The sequence below is a fragment of the Cheilinus undulatus genome, linkage group 21 (assembly GCF_018320785.1).
Source record: "Cheilinus undulatus linkage group 21, ASM1832078v1, whole genome shotgun sequence".
Taxonomy (NCBI): domain Eukaryota; kingdom Metazoa; phylum Chordata; class Actinopteri; order Labriformes; family Labridae; genus Cheilinus; species Cheilinus undulatus.
This window is the reverse complement of record NC_054885.1, coordinates 8,077,850-8,092,646: the sequence shown is the minus strand read 5'-3', so window position 1 is coordinate 8,092,646 and position 14,797 is coordinate 8,077,850. Positions and strand designations below refer to the sequence as shown.

General features: G+C 38.0%; 1 protein-coding gene across 1 annotated transcript; it reads left to right on the top strand.

The window, feature by feature from the left end:
- The first annotated feature begins 5,467 nt into the window (after window positions 1–5,467).
- Window positions 5,468–13,251, top strand: LOC121503654 (granulocyte colony-stimulating factor-like). The gene is made up of 5 exons (XM_041778165.1): window positions 5,468–5,589; window positions 8,632–8,804; window positions 8,892–9,002; window positions 9,125–9,256; window positions 11,551–13,251. Exons 1-5 carry the CDS (start codon window positions 5,574–5,576, stop codon window positions 11,710–11,712), a joined length of 594 nt encoding a protein of 197 aa, XP_041634099.1. The 5' UTR covers window positions 5,468–5,573; the 3' UTR covers window positions 11,713–13,251.
- The last annotated feature ends 1,546 nt before the right edge of the window (window positions 13,252–14,797 follow it).

Here is a 14,797-nt window from a genome sequence, read left to right as displayed (position 1 = left end):
GTAGAGATTTGTAAGAGTGAAAAGAAGTGATGTTCTTTGAATCTGCTGTTTTTTCCTAATAAACAATCAGTTAACAGTCAGTAATAACAATAACAGAAAAATCTGAGTCACTGACTCTTAATGGTCTCTACCAGTGAAGTGTAGTGTGCTGTTTTATATGTTCAGGAGAGGTGCTTTATTAAGAAGTAGGAAGCAGGATATTTCTGGCTCTGGTTTTGCTCAGTGGGAAGAGCAGACAACCATGAGCAGGGGTCAAAGTCTTCAATACACTGGTAATGGGATTGATTCCCGAACAATTTCAGTCTCATCCCTTTCTGGTGAAAACACTTCCTCTAAATTAATTGGGTTGAATGGGAATGTATGGGGAGTAATGCACTTAATAGCTTAAAATACAAAACCATGCAGTTTAACAGTTAGAAGTAGCTGGAATCAATGCTGCATTTTTGTTGCTCTGATAAGACTTCTTTTGCCACTTTTAACTATTTGTTCTTTTTGTTTTTACACCATTTTGCCTCTCAAACCCAGATTAGCTGCTTTTTAACCAATTTTGCTACTTTTTTTTTTTTTTTTTTACAATTTTTGCCTCTTTTTTACCAGTTGTGGTCCATTTTTTGCCACTTTTGCTGCTTTTAACCATTTTTACATGTTAATTACACTATTTTGTTACCCATTTAGCTGTTTTTTAACCAATTTTTTTGCCATATTTGTACCTCTTTTAACCCATGGTTGCCACTTGATTGCAATTTTTTTTTTGCCACTTCTTTTTTGACACTCTTAACTAATTTTTGCTTCTTCTTTTGGCATTTTTTAACCATTTTCCTGCCCCTGCCCCATCTTTCCACTCCCCCACTTTTACGCCCTTTTTTGTTACATTTTTTTACACTTTTTTTTACCCATTTTGCTGCTTTATGCTCTTTTTTTTGCCACTTTTTTTTGACAGCTTTCCCCCACTTTTATGCCCATTTTTGTCACATTTTTGATGCTTCTTTTTACCCATTTTGCTGCTTTATGCACTTTTTTGCCACTTCTTTTTTGATACTTTTTTCCAATCTTGTGCTCATGTTTACCACTTGTTTTGACATTTTTTCCCCACTTTAGTGCCCACTTTTGCCACTTTTTAAGCAACTTTTCCTGATTTTTGCCCCTTTTTTCCATTTCTTTTGCCACTTTTAACCCATTTTTCTTTCACTTTCTTTTTTTTTTTTTTTTTTGCAATTTTCAAATGATTTTTGCTGCTTTTCCCCCATTTTTGGATGTACTTTTATGCCTGATTATGCCACTTCTTTTTGCCACTTCTTTTCTACTTTTTAGTCCATTTATTTGCCACTTTAACCAATTTCTTCTACTTTTACCCATTTCTGCCACTTCTTTTGACACATTTTACCTTTTTTTCATTTTTAACACCATTTTTCAACTTTTGACAGACTTGGCCTGCTTTTTTTCCCCTTTTGCCACACATTTTACCCAAGTTTGCTTTTTTTTTGTACACTTTTGACCCATTTTTTGTTGCTTGGTGCCCATTTCTACCACTTCTTTTTTACGCTTTTAACCAATTTTTGTCCCATGTTTCACGTTTTTTTCTTTTTACTGCTTTTTTTAGCACTTTTTTTGACACTTTTAACCTGTTTTACCACTTTCTGCCACATTTTCGCCTCTATTTTGGCTCCCTACAGCTAAATAATGCTGTCATAACCAACACTGCCTGTGGCCACAGTTAAGACTACTCGATTATGAATCACATTTATTACACAAATGTCATTTTTTGCCAACTATCTTTTAGAAAATAAGAACATATGAGGTATTAACAATCCTCTCAATGACTGAATATGTATGACTACGTCACATTTTGTTTGAATTATTGGTATTTTGAAAGAAGCCAACCTACAGTATGTGAGAATGAAGGATTTTTACTTGTTTCATCACTCTTCTACTACAGTTCTAAGTATTTTTCCTTATTTCATTTCCTCAAGGAAGTAAAAGAACAGTTTATATTTCTGCTGACTCACAGTTTTGTACAGAATTTCTTCAAGCCACCGAACATGATGACATGTAGCTGAATAATAAGACTACACACACCCTGACCCATGCAGACTCATGCACACTCACTTTTAACAGAGCTTCCTGAGTAGATTTCCTCCCACTCACATTAAACATGATTTAATTTAGCATGCCAAGCTACTAGTCATACTTGCGGCTACTGCTAACACTGGGGTTGATTCACTTCAGAGGAACTGAAGTTTAATGATTGAGCTGACATTTATAATAAAATGTATTCTGCGGTTCAGTAGCTGTGATGATATGAGGCATGCACTTTCTTTTTTTTAAAAAGAAAAAAACTCTTGTTTATCTTGGCTTCTCCTGGTTAGATGTTGATGGAAGACTTGATTATGCTTTACAAAAGGGACATTGTTCATTCTTCTGCAAAGCGTGAGAGAGAAAACAGAATAAACTATTTAAAACCGAGAGAGCAATTTTCTAACAACTTGTGATGGCTTGTTGGGCCACTTCAGGTGTATTTCTGGTGTTTTATAAACTGATGAGGGTTTGATCCTTTGATCCTTTTTGTATGAATGACACATAAATGATAGATAATTAGTGGGACAGAGTCCAAAACTAATTTCCCTACGGGAACTTGTCTCATAATCAAATCAAATCAAGATCTAACAATTACTACTGTTACCCAGGGCTGGGAAATAAATCAAGATTTAAGATAAATCAGTGCATAGGTATTGGGTGTGAAGAGCCCTTTTCAAGTCCAGCCACAAGTTCTCTGTTGGACTGAGGTCTGGGCTTTGACTCTGCCACTCCAGAACATTTACCTTGTTGTGCTGCTGAGAAGCATCCCCACAGCACAATGCTGCCACCACCATTCTTCACAGTGGGGATGGCGTGTGTGGTGGTGTCAGTGTTTGGCGTCTTGTCTGATGGCCTAAAAGCTCCATTTTGGTCTCAACAGACCAGAGAACTTTCTTCCACTTGACCATGTAGTCTCCCACATCTTTGATATTGATACCTGGTTGATATTAGAGCAGGAGAGATGAATTCCTAGACTTCAAATACTGAAATTATTTTTTTTCTTTTTAAAACCAAAATAACTGGTTAAAAATATGACTGAAAACTGTAATGTTTCTGTAAACTGTGAGACCAAATAGTAAAAGGTTGTTGAAAAAAAATGAGTTGTGTCAGTTTGAAATTCCAAAACAGATATTTGGTCTGTTTTTCTGAGAGCACATTTTTAGTTTTAGATTACATATAACCCCATTTTAGAAGTAGTTAGGTGAACTGTGGCTCACTTTAGCTTCATTAGCTTTAGCTGTAGCTAACACAGCTACACTAGCTACATAACAAACGTTACTGCATAAGCCAATGGCTCAAGTTAGCTTTAGCAATGCAAGCTTGAGCAAAAGTAGCAAAAGCTGACACAGCTACATGCTGGAGCTGTTTTGTTAGCTAAGCTTTAGCTACATTAGCTTTTTTCAGATATCTTCTAAATCATTTTTGCCCTTTTTATGCTGATCTTGCCTCTCTTTTTTTGAAGATTGTGGCCCATTTCTGCTGCTTCTTTTGCCACCTCTAACCAATTTTTCTTGGGTTTGTTTACACTGTTTTGCCACCTTTATCCCTTTGCTGCTGCTTTTCACCCTTTTTGTTACTTTTTTTGCCATTTTTTGCACATTTTTACCATCTCTTTTTGCCCCTTTTAATCAACATTGCTTCTTTCTGCCTCTTTTTTGCAACTGTGGCCCATTTTGCTTCTTACACTGTCACTTCTAACCCATTTCTCTTTTTTCATTTCTTTTCCTTCTTTCTTTCTTTCTTTACTTTTTGCACATTTTTGCTACTTTTAACAATTTTCCCCCTTTTTTGCCAATTGTGGCACATTTTGCTGCTTATTTTGCTACTTCTAACTTATTTTTCTTTTCTTTTTTGCACATTTTTGCCACTTTTCACCCCATTTTGCACCTTTTGTCATTTTTTGATCCAATTTCGTCCCATTTTGCTCATTTTTTGGCAGTTTTTCGGCCCATTTTTACCACGTTTTTTGCCACTTTTATTCCACCTTGTCCCTTTTTTGCCTCTTATTTCCAGTTGTGGCCCATTTTTGCTTCTTACACTTCTAACCCATTTCTCTTTGTTTCTCTTTTTTCCTTTTCTTTCTTTTTTCTTTTTCTTTTAATTTCTATTTTTTCTTCCCCCCTTCTTTTTACACCAGTTTTAACTATTTTTTCCCCTTTATTTGCCAATTGTGGCACATTTTTCTGCTTACTTTGCCACTTCTAACTTATTTCTCTATTTTTTCTACACTATTTTTCCTGTTTTCATCCACTTTTGCCCAGTTTTGTCTCTTTTTTTGTCACTTTAAACCCATTCTGTCCCTTTTTGCCTATTTTTACCTCTCTTTTTTGCCAATTGAGGCCAATTTTTGCTGCTTATTTTGCTACTTTTAACTCATTTCTCTTTTATCATTTTTTTTCACTTCTTTTTTTTCTTTTCTTTCTTTTTTACACCAGTTTTAACTATTTTTTCCCCTTTATTTGCCAATTGTGGCACATTTTTCTGCTTATTTTGCCACTTCTAACTTATTTCTCTATTTTTTCTACACTATTTTTCCTGTTTTCATCCACTTTTGCCCAGTTTTGTCTCTTTTTTTTTGTCACTTTAAACCCATACTGTCCCTTTTCGCCTATTTTTACCTCTCTTTTTTGCCAATTGAGGCCCATTTTTGCTGCTTATTTTGCTACTTTTAACTCATTTTTCTTTTCTTTTTAGCACATTTTTGCCACTTTTCACCCATTGTTGCACCTTTTTTTTTTTGCCATTTTTTGATCCAATTCTGTCCCATTTTGCCCATTATTCAGCCCTTTCTTTCCATTTTTTCACTTTTTGCCACTTTCCAGCCATTTTTGTCTCTCTCTACCTATCCATCTCTCACGCTCTCTTTTTTCAATTGTTCAGTTTTTTCTTTTAAAATTGCCTCAGTTTCTTCTACCTTATTTTCTGCCATTCTGATGTTTGTGCACATTATGGCTTAGTTATGGAGCTGACTTTACTTTCCTAATCATTTAGTTCAGTGTGCCCATCGACATTGTTAACATCACCAAAAAAAAAAAAAAAATGTAATTCTGTTTTACATTTTTTAAAAGGCTACATTGCTCCAAAGCATAAATAAATGACTGCACAGTTTTCCACAGCCTCTTTGGGAAGTCTTTACCGGGCTGTTTCAGATTTCTGACTCTCCTCTCTTTGTCCATGAAAACAGGATTTTACGTAAAAATAAAGGCGTGTAGTCACGTGGTTTACCGGTCCCAGGTAAAGACCCCTGCACATTTCCATGAGTATGACGGTGCAGCTCACTCTGCGTGAGGACCTCACGGTCGTGTGACGTCAACGTTTTCGCAACACGGGTAAAATGTCTCTGAGTTTAACGGGATGACTGTTTTCCTGAATGGGAAACCCCAGACGACAACAGATAAAAGGTCCAAACGGATGCAAATGGAACCTGAAGCAGAATTTAACGAGCCACCCGGCGGACAGACACCGAGACCGAGAAACCGACAACCGCCCTGACAGACATGAACACCTTCATAGGTAAGAGCTCACCTTAAACATGCCAGGGAGTGATGAGGGAAGGAGCTTCTTACATTTTTACATTTGTACAAGTATGCATGGAGTCTAGTCTAGAGGCAAACATTCAGCAGAATACGTTTTAAAAATTTCTGTTTATCTTTGTGAGCTTGCAAACCTCATCTCCTTAGCCAGACTAACCTTAAACTGCACCCATGTATGGGGGGTTAATAGTGCCACACATCCTGTGGTATGGGGGCTTGTTCTTGTTAGCTGCAAGCAGGCACGATTGTAACAGACCAGGCTCTACTACTGCACTGAGGGTGGATTTATAAGTGGATTTTCAAAGCGTCACAGATGTGCATTGAAGACGTTTTTAACACTGCTGTTACATTAAATGTTGAAAGGAATTGCTTTTGTTTTGACATGCTCTGCTTAGAGCCAGGGATGTGCAGGATTAGACTTCTAGACAATGACGCATTGTTGAATGTTACACTGTAGAATCATTATCCATTAGCTTAACTATAGTCTGTTACTTTCTGAGACCAGAAACCAGGGGGCCCATGGAGGTCAGGAAAACCATCTTCTATTGTAAAGTTAATCAGTGGTAACAATATTTTATTTTTAACCTGAATAATAACTACTCTTACCAAAGCATACATTTTCTTGAGATGATATTTGACCCCAGGGCAGTTAGATGACATGACCCTAATCATTGATAGTCTAATCGAGCAGGTGGACTCGTGTTGGCATTCAGATGGATAACTCTTTAAAGTGGAATGTTCATGTTGATTTCTTGTGTGCCAAACTGGCCCAAAGACTGCATTTTCTTCACAGACTCAGATTGTTTGGTGTGAGTACGAGTGTGATGTTGACTTTCTATAATGCTACGGGATGGCAGCCTGGTTTGGCTCTCTATCTGTTCAGTGTAAATCAAAGATTGAAAAAATGTTTAAATGTGCAATGAAAGTGATTGTTATGAAAAATTACCTGCCCCTTCACACTATCTTTGAAGAAATTGTCTTCAATCAGGCACAAAAAAATCTAGAAGGACTCTTCTCATGTTCTTTATTTGTAATATGAATGATTTCCCTCTGGAAGACGGTTCAGAGCGAGCAGATGTAAAAGTAATCGCTACAAGCCCTCCTTCCTCCCTACTTCCATCTCTCTACTCAACAAACAATCTGCATTAACATAAAGCTCGAGGCATGAGTGTTGTCTTGCTACTGCATTAAATTTATTGTGACATTGCTTTTTACTGCCACATTGGTATTTTATTGTATAATTGGTATATTGTTGTGTCACTGGTCTGCCACGGTGGAACTGTTTTTTTTTTTTTTTTAATTGTGACAGTATGTATTTTATTGTATTATTGGTATCTTGTTGTGTCATTGGTATGTCACAGTGACGTCGTTTTTTTATTCTAACAGTGGGTTTGTTATTGTAATATTGGTACTTTGCTGTGTCATTGGTATGCCACAGTGACAGTTGCACCAGGGGAATGTGCAATATATTTTACAAACTGTTTACTGCAGGGAAGCCAGTGCAATATTACAGGGCAGGTGCAATACTATACTCTACCTGCAAGTCTCTCTTATTCTGGGTCAATGTGGACCATTTATCTGTCTGTGTATTGCCTGTTTGTTTTTATGATGAATGTATTGATTGTGAGCAGCGCTGCACTTTGGTCCATGACAATAAAGTTAATCCTTATCCTTAAACAAGCATAGAAGACTTAACAACTAAAACAAAAAACAATTATATGATTGTAAAAACCCTGCAAAAATAGGTTACACGTGGCAAAAAAGAGGTTGCATGGGCAAAAACTAAGAAAGGTGAATACAAGTGTCAACAGGAAATGGCAAAAAATAGCAAAAAGTGGCAATATTCTGGCAAAAATGGTAAAAAGTGTGTAAAATTGCAAAAAAAGAGAGGAAAAAAAGGCATAAAAGTGCCAAGAAGAAGTGGAAAAATTAACAAAAAGAAGCACAAAAGGCAAAATGGGTAAGAAGTGAAAAACTTTGGCAAAAAAGGGTGAAAAAAAGAGGCTAAAATTGGATAAAAGAGGTTAAAGAAAATTGAGGAAATGGGCTTGAGTTGCAATATAGTGGCAAAACAGGCATAAAAGGTAAGATAATGGCAAATAGGTAATTGGGATAAAGTTGTCAAAAAAAGTGACAAAAAAGAAAATTTTGCAAAAATTGGGGGGGGGGGCAAAAATAGGGGAAATATGAGCAAAATAGGACCTACATAGTGGCAAAATGGGCAAAAAGTAGAAAATTGCGGCAAAAAGTGGCAAAAATGGGATTAAAGGACCAAAAAGAACATGGCAAAAAAGGGAGTGGTAAAAATGGGGGCAAGTGGAAAGTTGTGTCAAAAATGGGGAAACCATTTGAGGAGTCAAAAAGAAGAGGCAAAAATGAGCAAAAAGTGGAAAATTGTAGCAGAAAGTTGCAGGAGTGGGATAAAAGTGCCCAAAAAAAAGGCAAAATGGGAGGGGCAATATTTTGGTAAATTACACAAAAAGTAAAATAAAGTGTCAAAAAAGAGTTAAAAAAAAAAGGCAAAATTGGATAAAAGTGCAAAATAAAGAAGGTCCAAATTTGGCAGCGTAATGGCAAAGTGGGTGAGAAGTGAAACATTTTGACAAACAAAAGTTTAAAAAATGGCAAGTATGGGATAAAAGAGGTTAAAAGAAAGTTGCAAAAAACAGGCTAAAGTTACAAGATGGTGGCAAAAAATGGCAAGATAATGGAAAAAAAAAAGGTTATTGGGATAAAGGTACCAAAAAGACGGGGCAAAAAAGAGTTAGAGAGGCAAAATAGTGGCAAAAATGAGCAAAAATACACTACATATTAGTAACATAGGCAAAAAGTGGGATAAAAGTGCCAAAAAGAAAGTAGCCAAAATGGGTAAAAAGGGGCAATATTGTGGAAAAATGGGCAAAAAGTAGTGGCCAAATGGGTACTCGTGTAAAATTTACGCAAAAACAAGCAACAAACAGCAGAAATGGGCTAAAAGTTTCAGTTACTGTTACTTGAACGTTCTCTATGTTTTCCCCTACAGTTGCTGCAGTGCTGCACGTTTTCCTGTGCTCATTATTGGTCCAATCAGCTCCAATCAGCTCGCCGTCTGACCTTCCACCTGCGTTCAGAGAAGCAGCCGCGCAAGCGAAGACGCTGGTGGAGAAAATCCTGAGGGACATCCCAGCTGTGCATGGAGCGACTGTGAACACTGAGGTACCAGGGAGAGCCGTTACAGCTACACTCTGATTGGCTGTTCTTCTTATTGCTCAGATATCTAATGACTTTTGTGTTCCCCTTTAGGGTTTGACACTTGACCCCTCTACCCAGACAGAAAACCTGCAGATGATGGCGACAACGCTACGCATACCTGCTGCACCCGTCCTCAAACCTCTGTCCGAGCGCTTCACACTGGTAGGTTTGCTCTGGAGGGTTTCTCTGGTTATTAAGGCTGGTCTCAGAGTACAAGGAGCTCTATCAGTCAAAGATTTTCTTAACCATCTGGGGAGTGACTAACTTTGTGTTGCCCTCTGCAGGACGTCTGCGTGAGCCGCATGGCAGCAGGAAGCAGACTGTACCAGGGGCTGCTGGGAGTTTTGTCTGAGAGTCTGGACGGGCTGACCGACCTGCAAGCTGACCTCAGAGATCTACTAATGAACATTAACAAGGTAACCCTCACACCTGACAGGACATCATTGCTCATCCTATCCTGCTGTGATTGAAGGCTATTTTCATATCAGTGTTAATTCAAACTCTGACTCAAACTATGACTAAAAATGTTAGTCAGCGACCGTTATTCCATAAGGAAGTAGAGCTATTAAACCCCGACTGGTTCAGTTTAGGCATTCAAATCTGACTGGTTAGGTTTAGGGTCAGCCTGTCGGCAAGTGGATAGAGCTGAAATTTCGTCGCAGGTAATATACGTCACGCCCCAGCGTAGAGGTCCACCAGCTCGGGCAATATATGTCACGCTCCAGCAGAGAGGTCTGCCGGCTCGGGCAGTGTACGTCATGCCCCAGCGTAGAGGTTTCGCCCCAGCGTAGAGGTCTCCAACCAAACGCCCCAGCGTAGAGGTTTGCCCGAGGGCTGCAGCCAGATGCCTCTCAGCTCCTCAATAGTCCTTGTCTTCTGTGTTAGATTTTCCCATTTATGATGTTTTCCGCTGGTGAAAGGTCTGGACTGCAGACAGGCCAGTTCAGGACCTGGGCTCTTCTATTGTGAAGCCATGCTGTTAATGCACTAATGCAACCCCATGCTATCAGAGATGCAGACTTTTGAGCTGTGAGCTGATAACAAGCTCTCCTCATTAGTCCACAGGACACTGCGTCCATGGTTTCCAAAAAGAATTTCACATTTTGATTCATCTGACCACAGAACAGTTTTCCATTTGCCTCAGTCCATTTTAAATGACTTTTGTCCCAGAGAAGACGGTGGCGTTTCTGGATCCTGTTCACATATGGCTTCTTCTTTGCATATGAGGGTGGTGCAGTGAACTGTAATGACAGACGATGATGTCTGGAAGTGTTCCTGAGCCCATGCAGGGATTTCCAGTACAGAATCATGCCCATTTTTAAAGCAATTCCACCTGAGGGCCCAAAAGATAACAAGCATCCTATATTGACCTTTAGCCTTGTCCCTTGTGTACAGAGATTTCTCCAGATTCTCTGAATCTTTAGATGACATTATGAACTGTGGATGGTTGGATATTCGGTCTTCACAGTTTTACGTTGAGGAACATTTTTCTGAAAGTGTTCTACAATTTTTAGACACAGTTTTCCATAGATTGGTAAACCTTTGCACATCTCTCATTCTGAGACTCTGCATCTCTAAAATGCTGCTTTTATACCCAGTCATGTTACTGACCTTTTGTCAATCAAGCTAATTAGTTGGCAAATGCCTCTTCAGCTGTTTTGCATCAGCACCACTTTTCCAGCAGCCCTGTCCCAACTTTTTTGAGATGTGTTACTGCCATCACAATTAAAAATGAGCCAATAATTTTCATTAGGGATGCATGATATTGGATTTTGCCGATATCCAATATGCCAACATTTACAGTTGTTTTAGCTGATACCGATATTTAAATAGGTTTTACATAACTAAAACTTCCATCCTTTAAACACAATTTTAGGTTTGAGGATGAAAAAAATTAAAAAACTTTTTTCTTAAAACACACTTTAACCCATTAAAGCCTTGAAACACAAATTAGAGCCAGAAAATTCTATTTTTTGGAACTGAAATGTGTATTTCATTTTCTAATGAAATTAAAAATAAATAAATAAATAAAAAATTCCATAAAATTTAACATATAGATTTTTTGTATCTCATTTGATACATTAGGTGTTTTTAGCAACTGATAATCCACTTGAGGGCATTTTTATCATTTTTGAAATTGTATTCAGAAGTTTTTTTTAGTAATTTATGATCATATTGATAAGCTAGAGGTATCATAAAAGTATGTATCAAATATGATACAACAGGCTTTAGGGGTTAAAGTTTAAAGAATGAGAATGAATAAAAAAAAGGTCTAAACTTACATAGGTCTGTTGGTCCAGCTTAAAACTCCACTAATGTATTAGTATATACGGCCAGATTTTACAGTTGATACAGGTTTATATGCACGGCCAAAATATCGGATGTAAATATCTGCAAAAATTGTGATACCTGCTGATACTGATATCTAGCCAATAATATCGTGTATCCCCATTTTTCATGATATGGTAAAACATCTGATATATTTACGTTTTATTCATTCTTTTTTTATTTACATTTTACAGGGTGTCCCAGGTTTTTTGGAAATGAGATTTTAATTAAAGCACTGTGGCTAATTAAATTAGTTCAAAGAAAATAGCTTTGACTAAAAGTAAAGTCTTAAATGTATGGCCTTTTTATGGACGTTTTGCTTTAAGGACTAAGGCTAATTTGATAATGCTGCTAAATTAACCCTGTTTCATGTCTGTTTTAGATGAAGGAGGCGGCTCAGCTCAGCAGCAGCAGCGAGGACCAGAATCTGGACTTTCATCCTCAGGGCAACTTTGAGGTCCAGGTGGCCATCCATCTCACGTTGAAACAACTCCGCTCCTTCTGTCATGACCTGATCCGCAGCCTGAGAGCCGTCAGGTCATAAGGAGCACGCAAAGCTGCAGAAACCAGGGGCCCCACCAAGCTGCATTCATGACACTGGGAAAATTAGTATGGAGTTTAAGTTCAACTATCTCAGCGTATGCAAGGATCTGATATGTCTGCTTGTGAGGACTTGCTGGGTTTTTACTTCCCATGAATCAGGGAATGATGGGCAAAAAACCAACATCTGTTTTTCATTCTGGAGCTGCAAACAAACATCAGGCAGCCGCATGATTTGGAACTTCATCCTGTTCTCAGACACGCTCCAGATTCTTCTTAGGAAAGAAATAATTTAGATTTCTATGTTGCAATGTTTGCTAAGTGAGCCGTCTTTCCATTGGGTGGATAACAGCTACTTCATGTCACATCTATTTATTTATTTAATTATCTATAAATCAAGAGGTACTCTTTCAGGGTGTGTGACTGTGATTGGCCGATGTGTCGTAACACAGAACTATCCAGAAGACTAAGCGTGTCCACCTCTTCAGTCAGCGTAAAGATCAGCGCTCCGCCTCATCTGTCCCTGAAAACAATCAGCAGGAATGCAAACAAGTTTAAAAACCTTCCAGGACCGCAGAGATGATAGTGACAGATCTGAGATCTGCAGGTCTGAACCTGCTCTCCGTTTACGAGCTGCAGCTCTTTCTGACTGTAGCTGCTTCTGTTTGCAGCTTTTATGAGGGCTGTGCAGATCCACAGAAAAAAAGATTCAAGCTGAAGTCTCTGAAGGAGAACAGAGACGCTTTTAAAGAAGTGAAACTTTTTTTTTCAGCATAAATCTGCTGATCTCAGAAGCACACAGAGATAGATCCTTTTCATGCAGAGACATTTCACAAACACAGTTTTACATCCTGAGATTTAAAGGATCAATATGGAAATTAACAAATCATTTATTTAGGATTTTTTCAGAAACAACTAAAAGGCTGCAGATGTGAAAGAATAACAAAAACGCCTTATATCTACTACCTGATATTTTCTGCTCATAATGTCCAGATGGAATGTGTTTTTTATTTATTACTATTTATTAGTTATTTATGCACACATTAATGTTGATGGCAGTTTTTTCCATGGGAATAATTCTATTGTTGTGCAGTATCTGTGCATTCTGTGATGGGTGGGGATTTTTTTAAAACTCAGGTAAAAGGTGAGGGGTCTTTGGGGGACAATGTGGTGGGTGAGAGAGGTTTAAAGCAAACAGAGAGAGAGTCTGAGCCACTACTGTAGTGGGAAGTTTCTTAAGTTGAGTAACAGCGGCAGTGATAGCAGCGATGATGACACAGGGATGATAAAGCCAGAGAGAAATGAATTATGAAATTAGTGTTTTATAATATCTATATGTATGTTTTTGTCAGATGAACTCAGCTTTAAAATTAAAAGTGTATTTAAGTAAATTCCAAATGAACTTATTTATATATTTATTAAGATAACTTTATTGTGGGGTCTGGTTTGTTGATGTCTGGAAATTTAATATATATTTTTTTATTCTGAGATGCAAACTTCCAATTTGAACTGTTTATGTGGGTTTAAATAGTTTTTAATAAAGTTTTTCAACACCTAATTCCTGATCTCCTTTCAGTTGCTTTTTGCCGTCTGTTTCTGTTCCGTTCAGCTGACAACCCTCTGGTAAAGACGTTCATGACTGAAACAAAGTGAAATATCAGATGAAAACTAAGCAGATTTATCTTACATAAGATTAAAGTTGGGCGCGCCAGTAGTCAAGTGGTTAATGCGCGCACCATGTACGCGGGCAGCCCAGGTTCGAATCTGGCCTGTGGCACCATTTCCCGCATGTCTCTTCCTTGTTTCCAAGTCTATCCATTGTCCTCCTCTATCCAATAAAGGCACGAAAAGGCCCAAAAATTAATCTTAAAAAAAATTAAGTTCTGAATTCAATCATTTCTTTCAATAAACAAACATATTTACAGTTTTCAGCCTGTCACTATAACATTGCAAAGCAGATAAACTCAATAGTACATATCTGCAGGCTCGCAGACAGCAATTTCAGGACCTTAGCTCTTGGACATGTGCTTTTCGCAACAGTGCCACCCAATCACATGGAGGTACGCAAAACCTGGGGTCCCTGCTTTCTACAGTTGAAGGGCAGAAGAGAGACAGATGCATAGTTTGTTGACAAATTTACCCACGGTGGAGAAGTGTGATGGATTTTTAATGTCAAACAAAAACTAAATTACATTTTAGTCTAGTTTAAGTCATCTTGACGAAAACTAAACTTACTTTGTCAGTTTTTGTAATCAAAGATCAATCTTTGGCAAGTCTTAGTCCAGTCTTTCTCATGGAAAAAAAGGATGCCAATGAACATTTTTAGTCATAATTCTAGTTGATGAAATTAACACTGCAGTGTGGTGATTACTTCAGATATAGCTTTAGCATAACGCTAGTTTTACTAGAACTGGATCACATTTCTGTATGAAATAAGGGGAAAAAAAACATCACTAAAAGCTTTTCATGATTGAAAAGATGTTTTAGCATGAATCTGTGAGAATCACAGGGGTAAAAGGTTAGTTGTGTAAGTGGTTGTATATAATGCCTACTAGTGGAGCGATTAGCTTGGACTTAGCCACAGCGACAACTTTGTGAGAACTGGACAACATTTCTTTATTTAAACAATTGCAAAGAGCAACACTGAAAGGTTTTCATGATTGAAAAGATGTTTTCACTCTTCTCCTAGTCTCCTTCAGTATTGGTTTTTGGAGGGTGGGGTTTGCTGGTGTATTCAAGGGCTGCTGATGTTTGCTGTTAGCTCAGATGTAGCTGTAGGAAAGCGGCTGTTTAATCAGAACTGGACCACATTTATTTTTAAAACAAGAGCACAGAACCACAACGAAAGCTTGTCATTAGAGAGAGGAGATGTTTTGGCGTGTCTCTTGACCTGCTTTAGCATCAACTGTATTCAGAGGGGCTCCATTATTAATAGTCTACGGCAGCAGTAGCCTGTCAGCTCAAGAGAAGTGCTCGGGTACAACATCACTTTGTCTTGTTACGCTGGTTGGCCCATCATGAATGAGACCAACAGAAAGTTCCTCCAATTACCTTGAAATGCATTTGTGCAATGGATATACAAAGCAGTC

Bases quoted from the DNA above. Each gene is read 5' to 3' on its own strand.
- LOC121503654 (XM_041778165.1), top strand. The intron at 8,805-8,891 runs GTACCAGGGAGA...GTTCCCCTTTAG, and splicing joins GAGCGACTGTGAACACTGAG to GGTTTGACACTTGACCCCTC. The intron at 9,257-11,550 runs GTAACCCTCACA...TGTCTGTTTTAG, and splicing joins TACTAATGAACATTAACAAG to ATGAAGGAGGCGGCTCAGCT.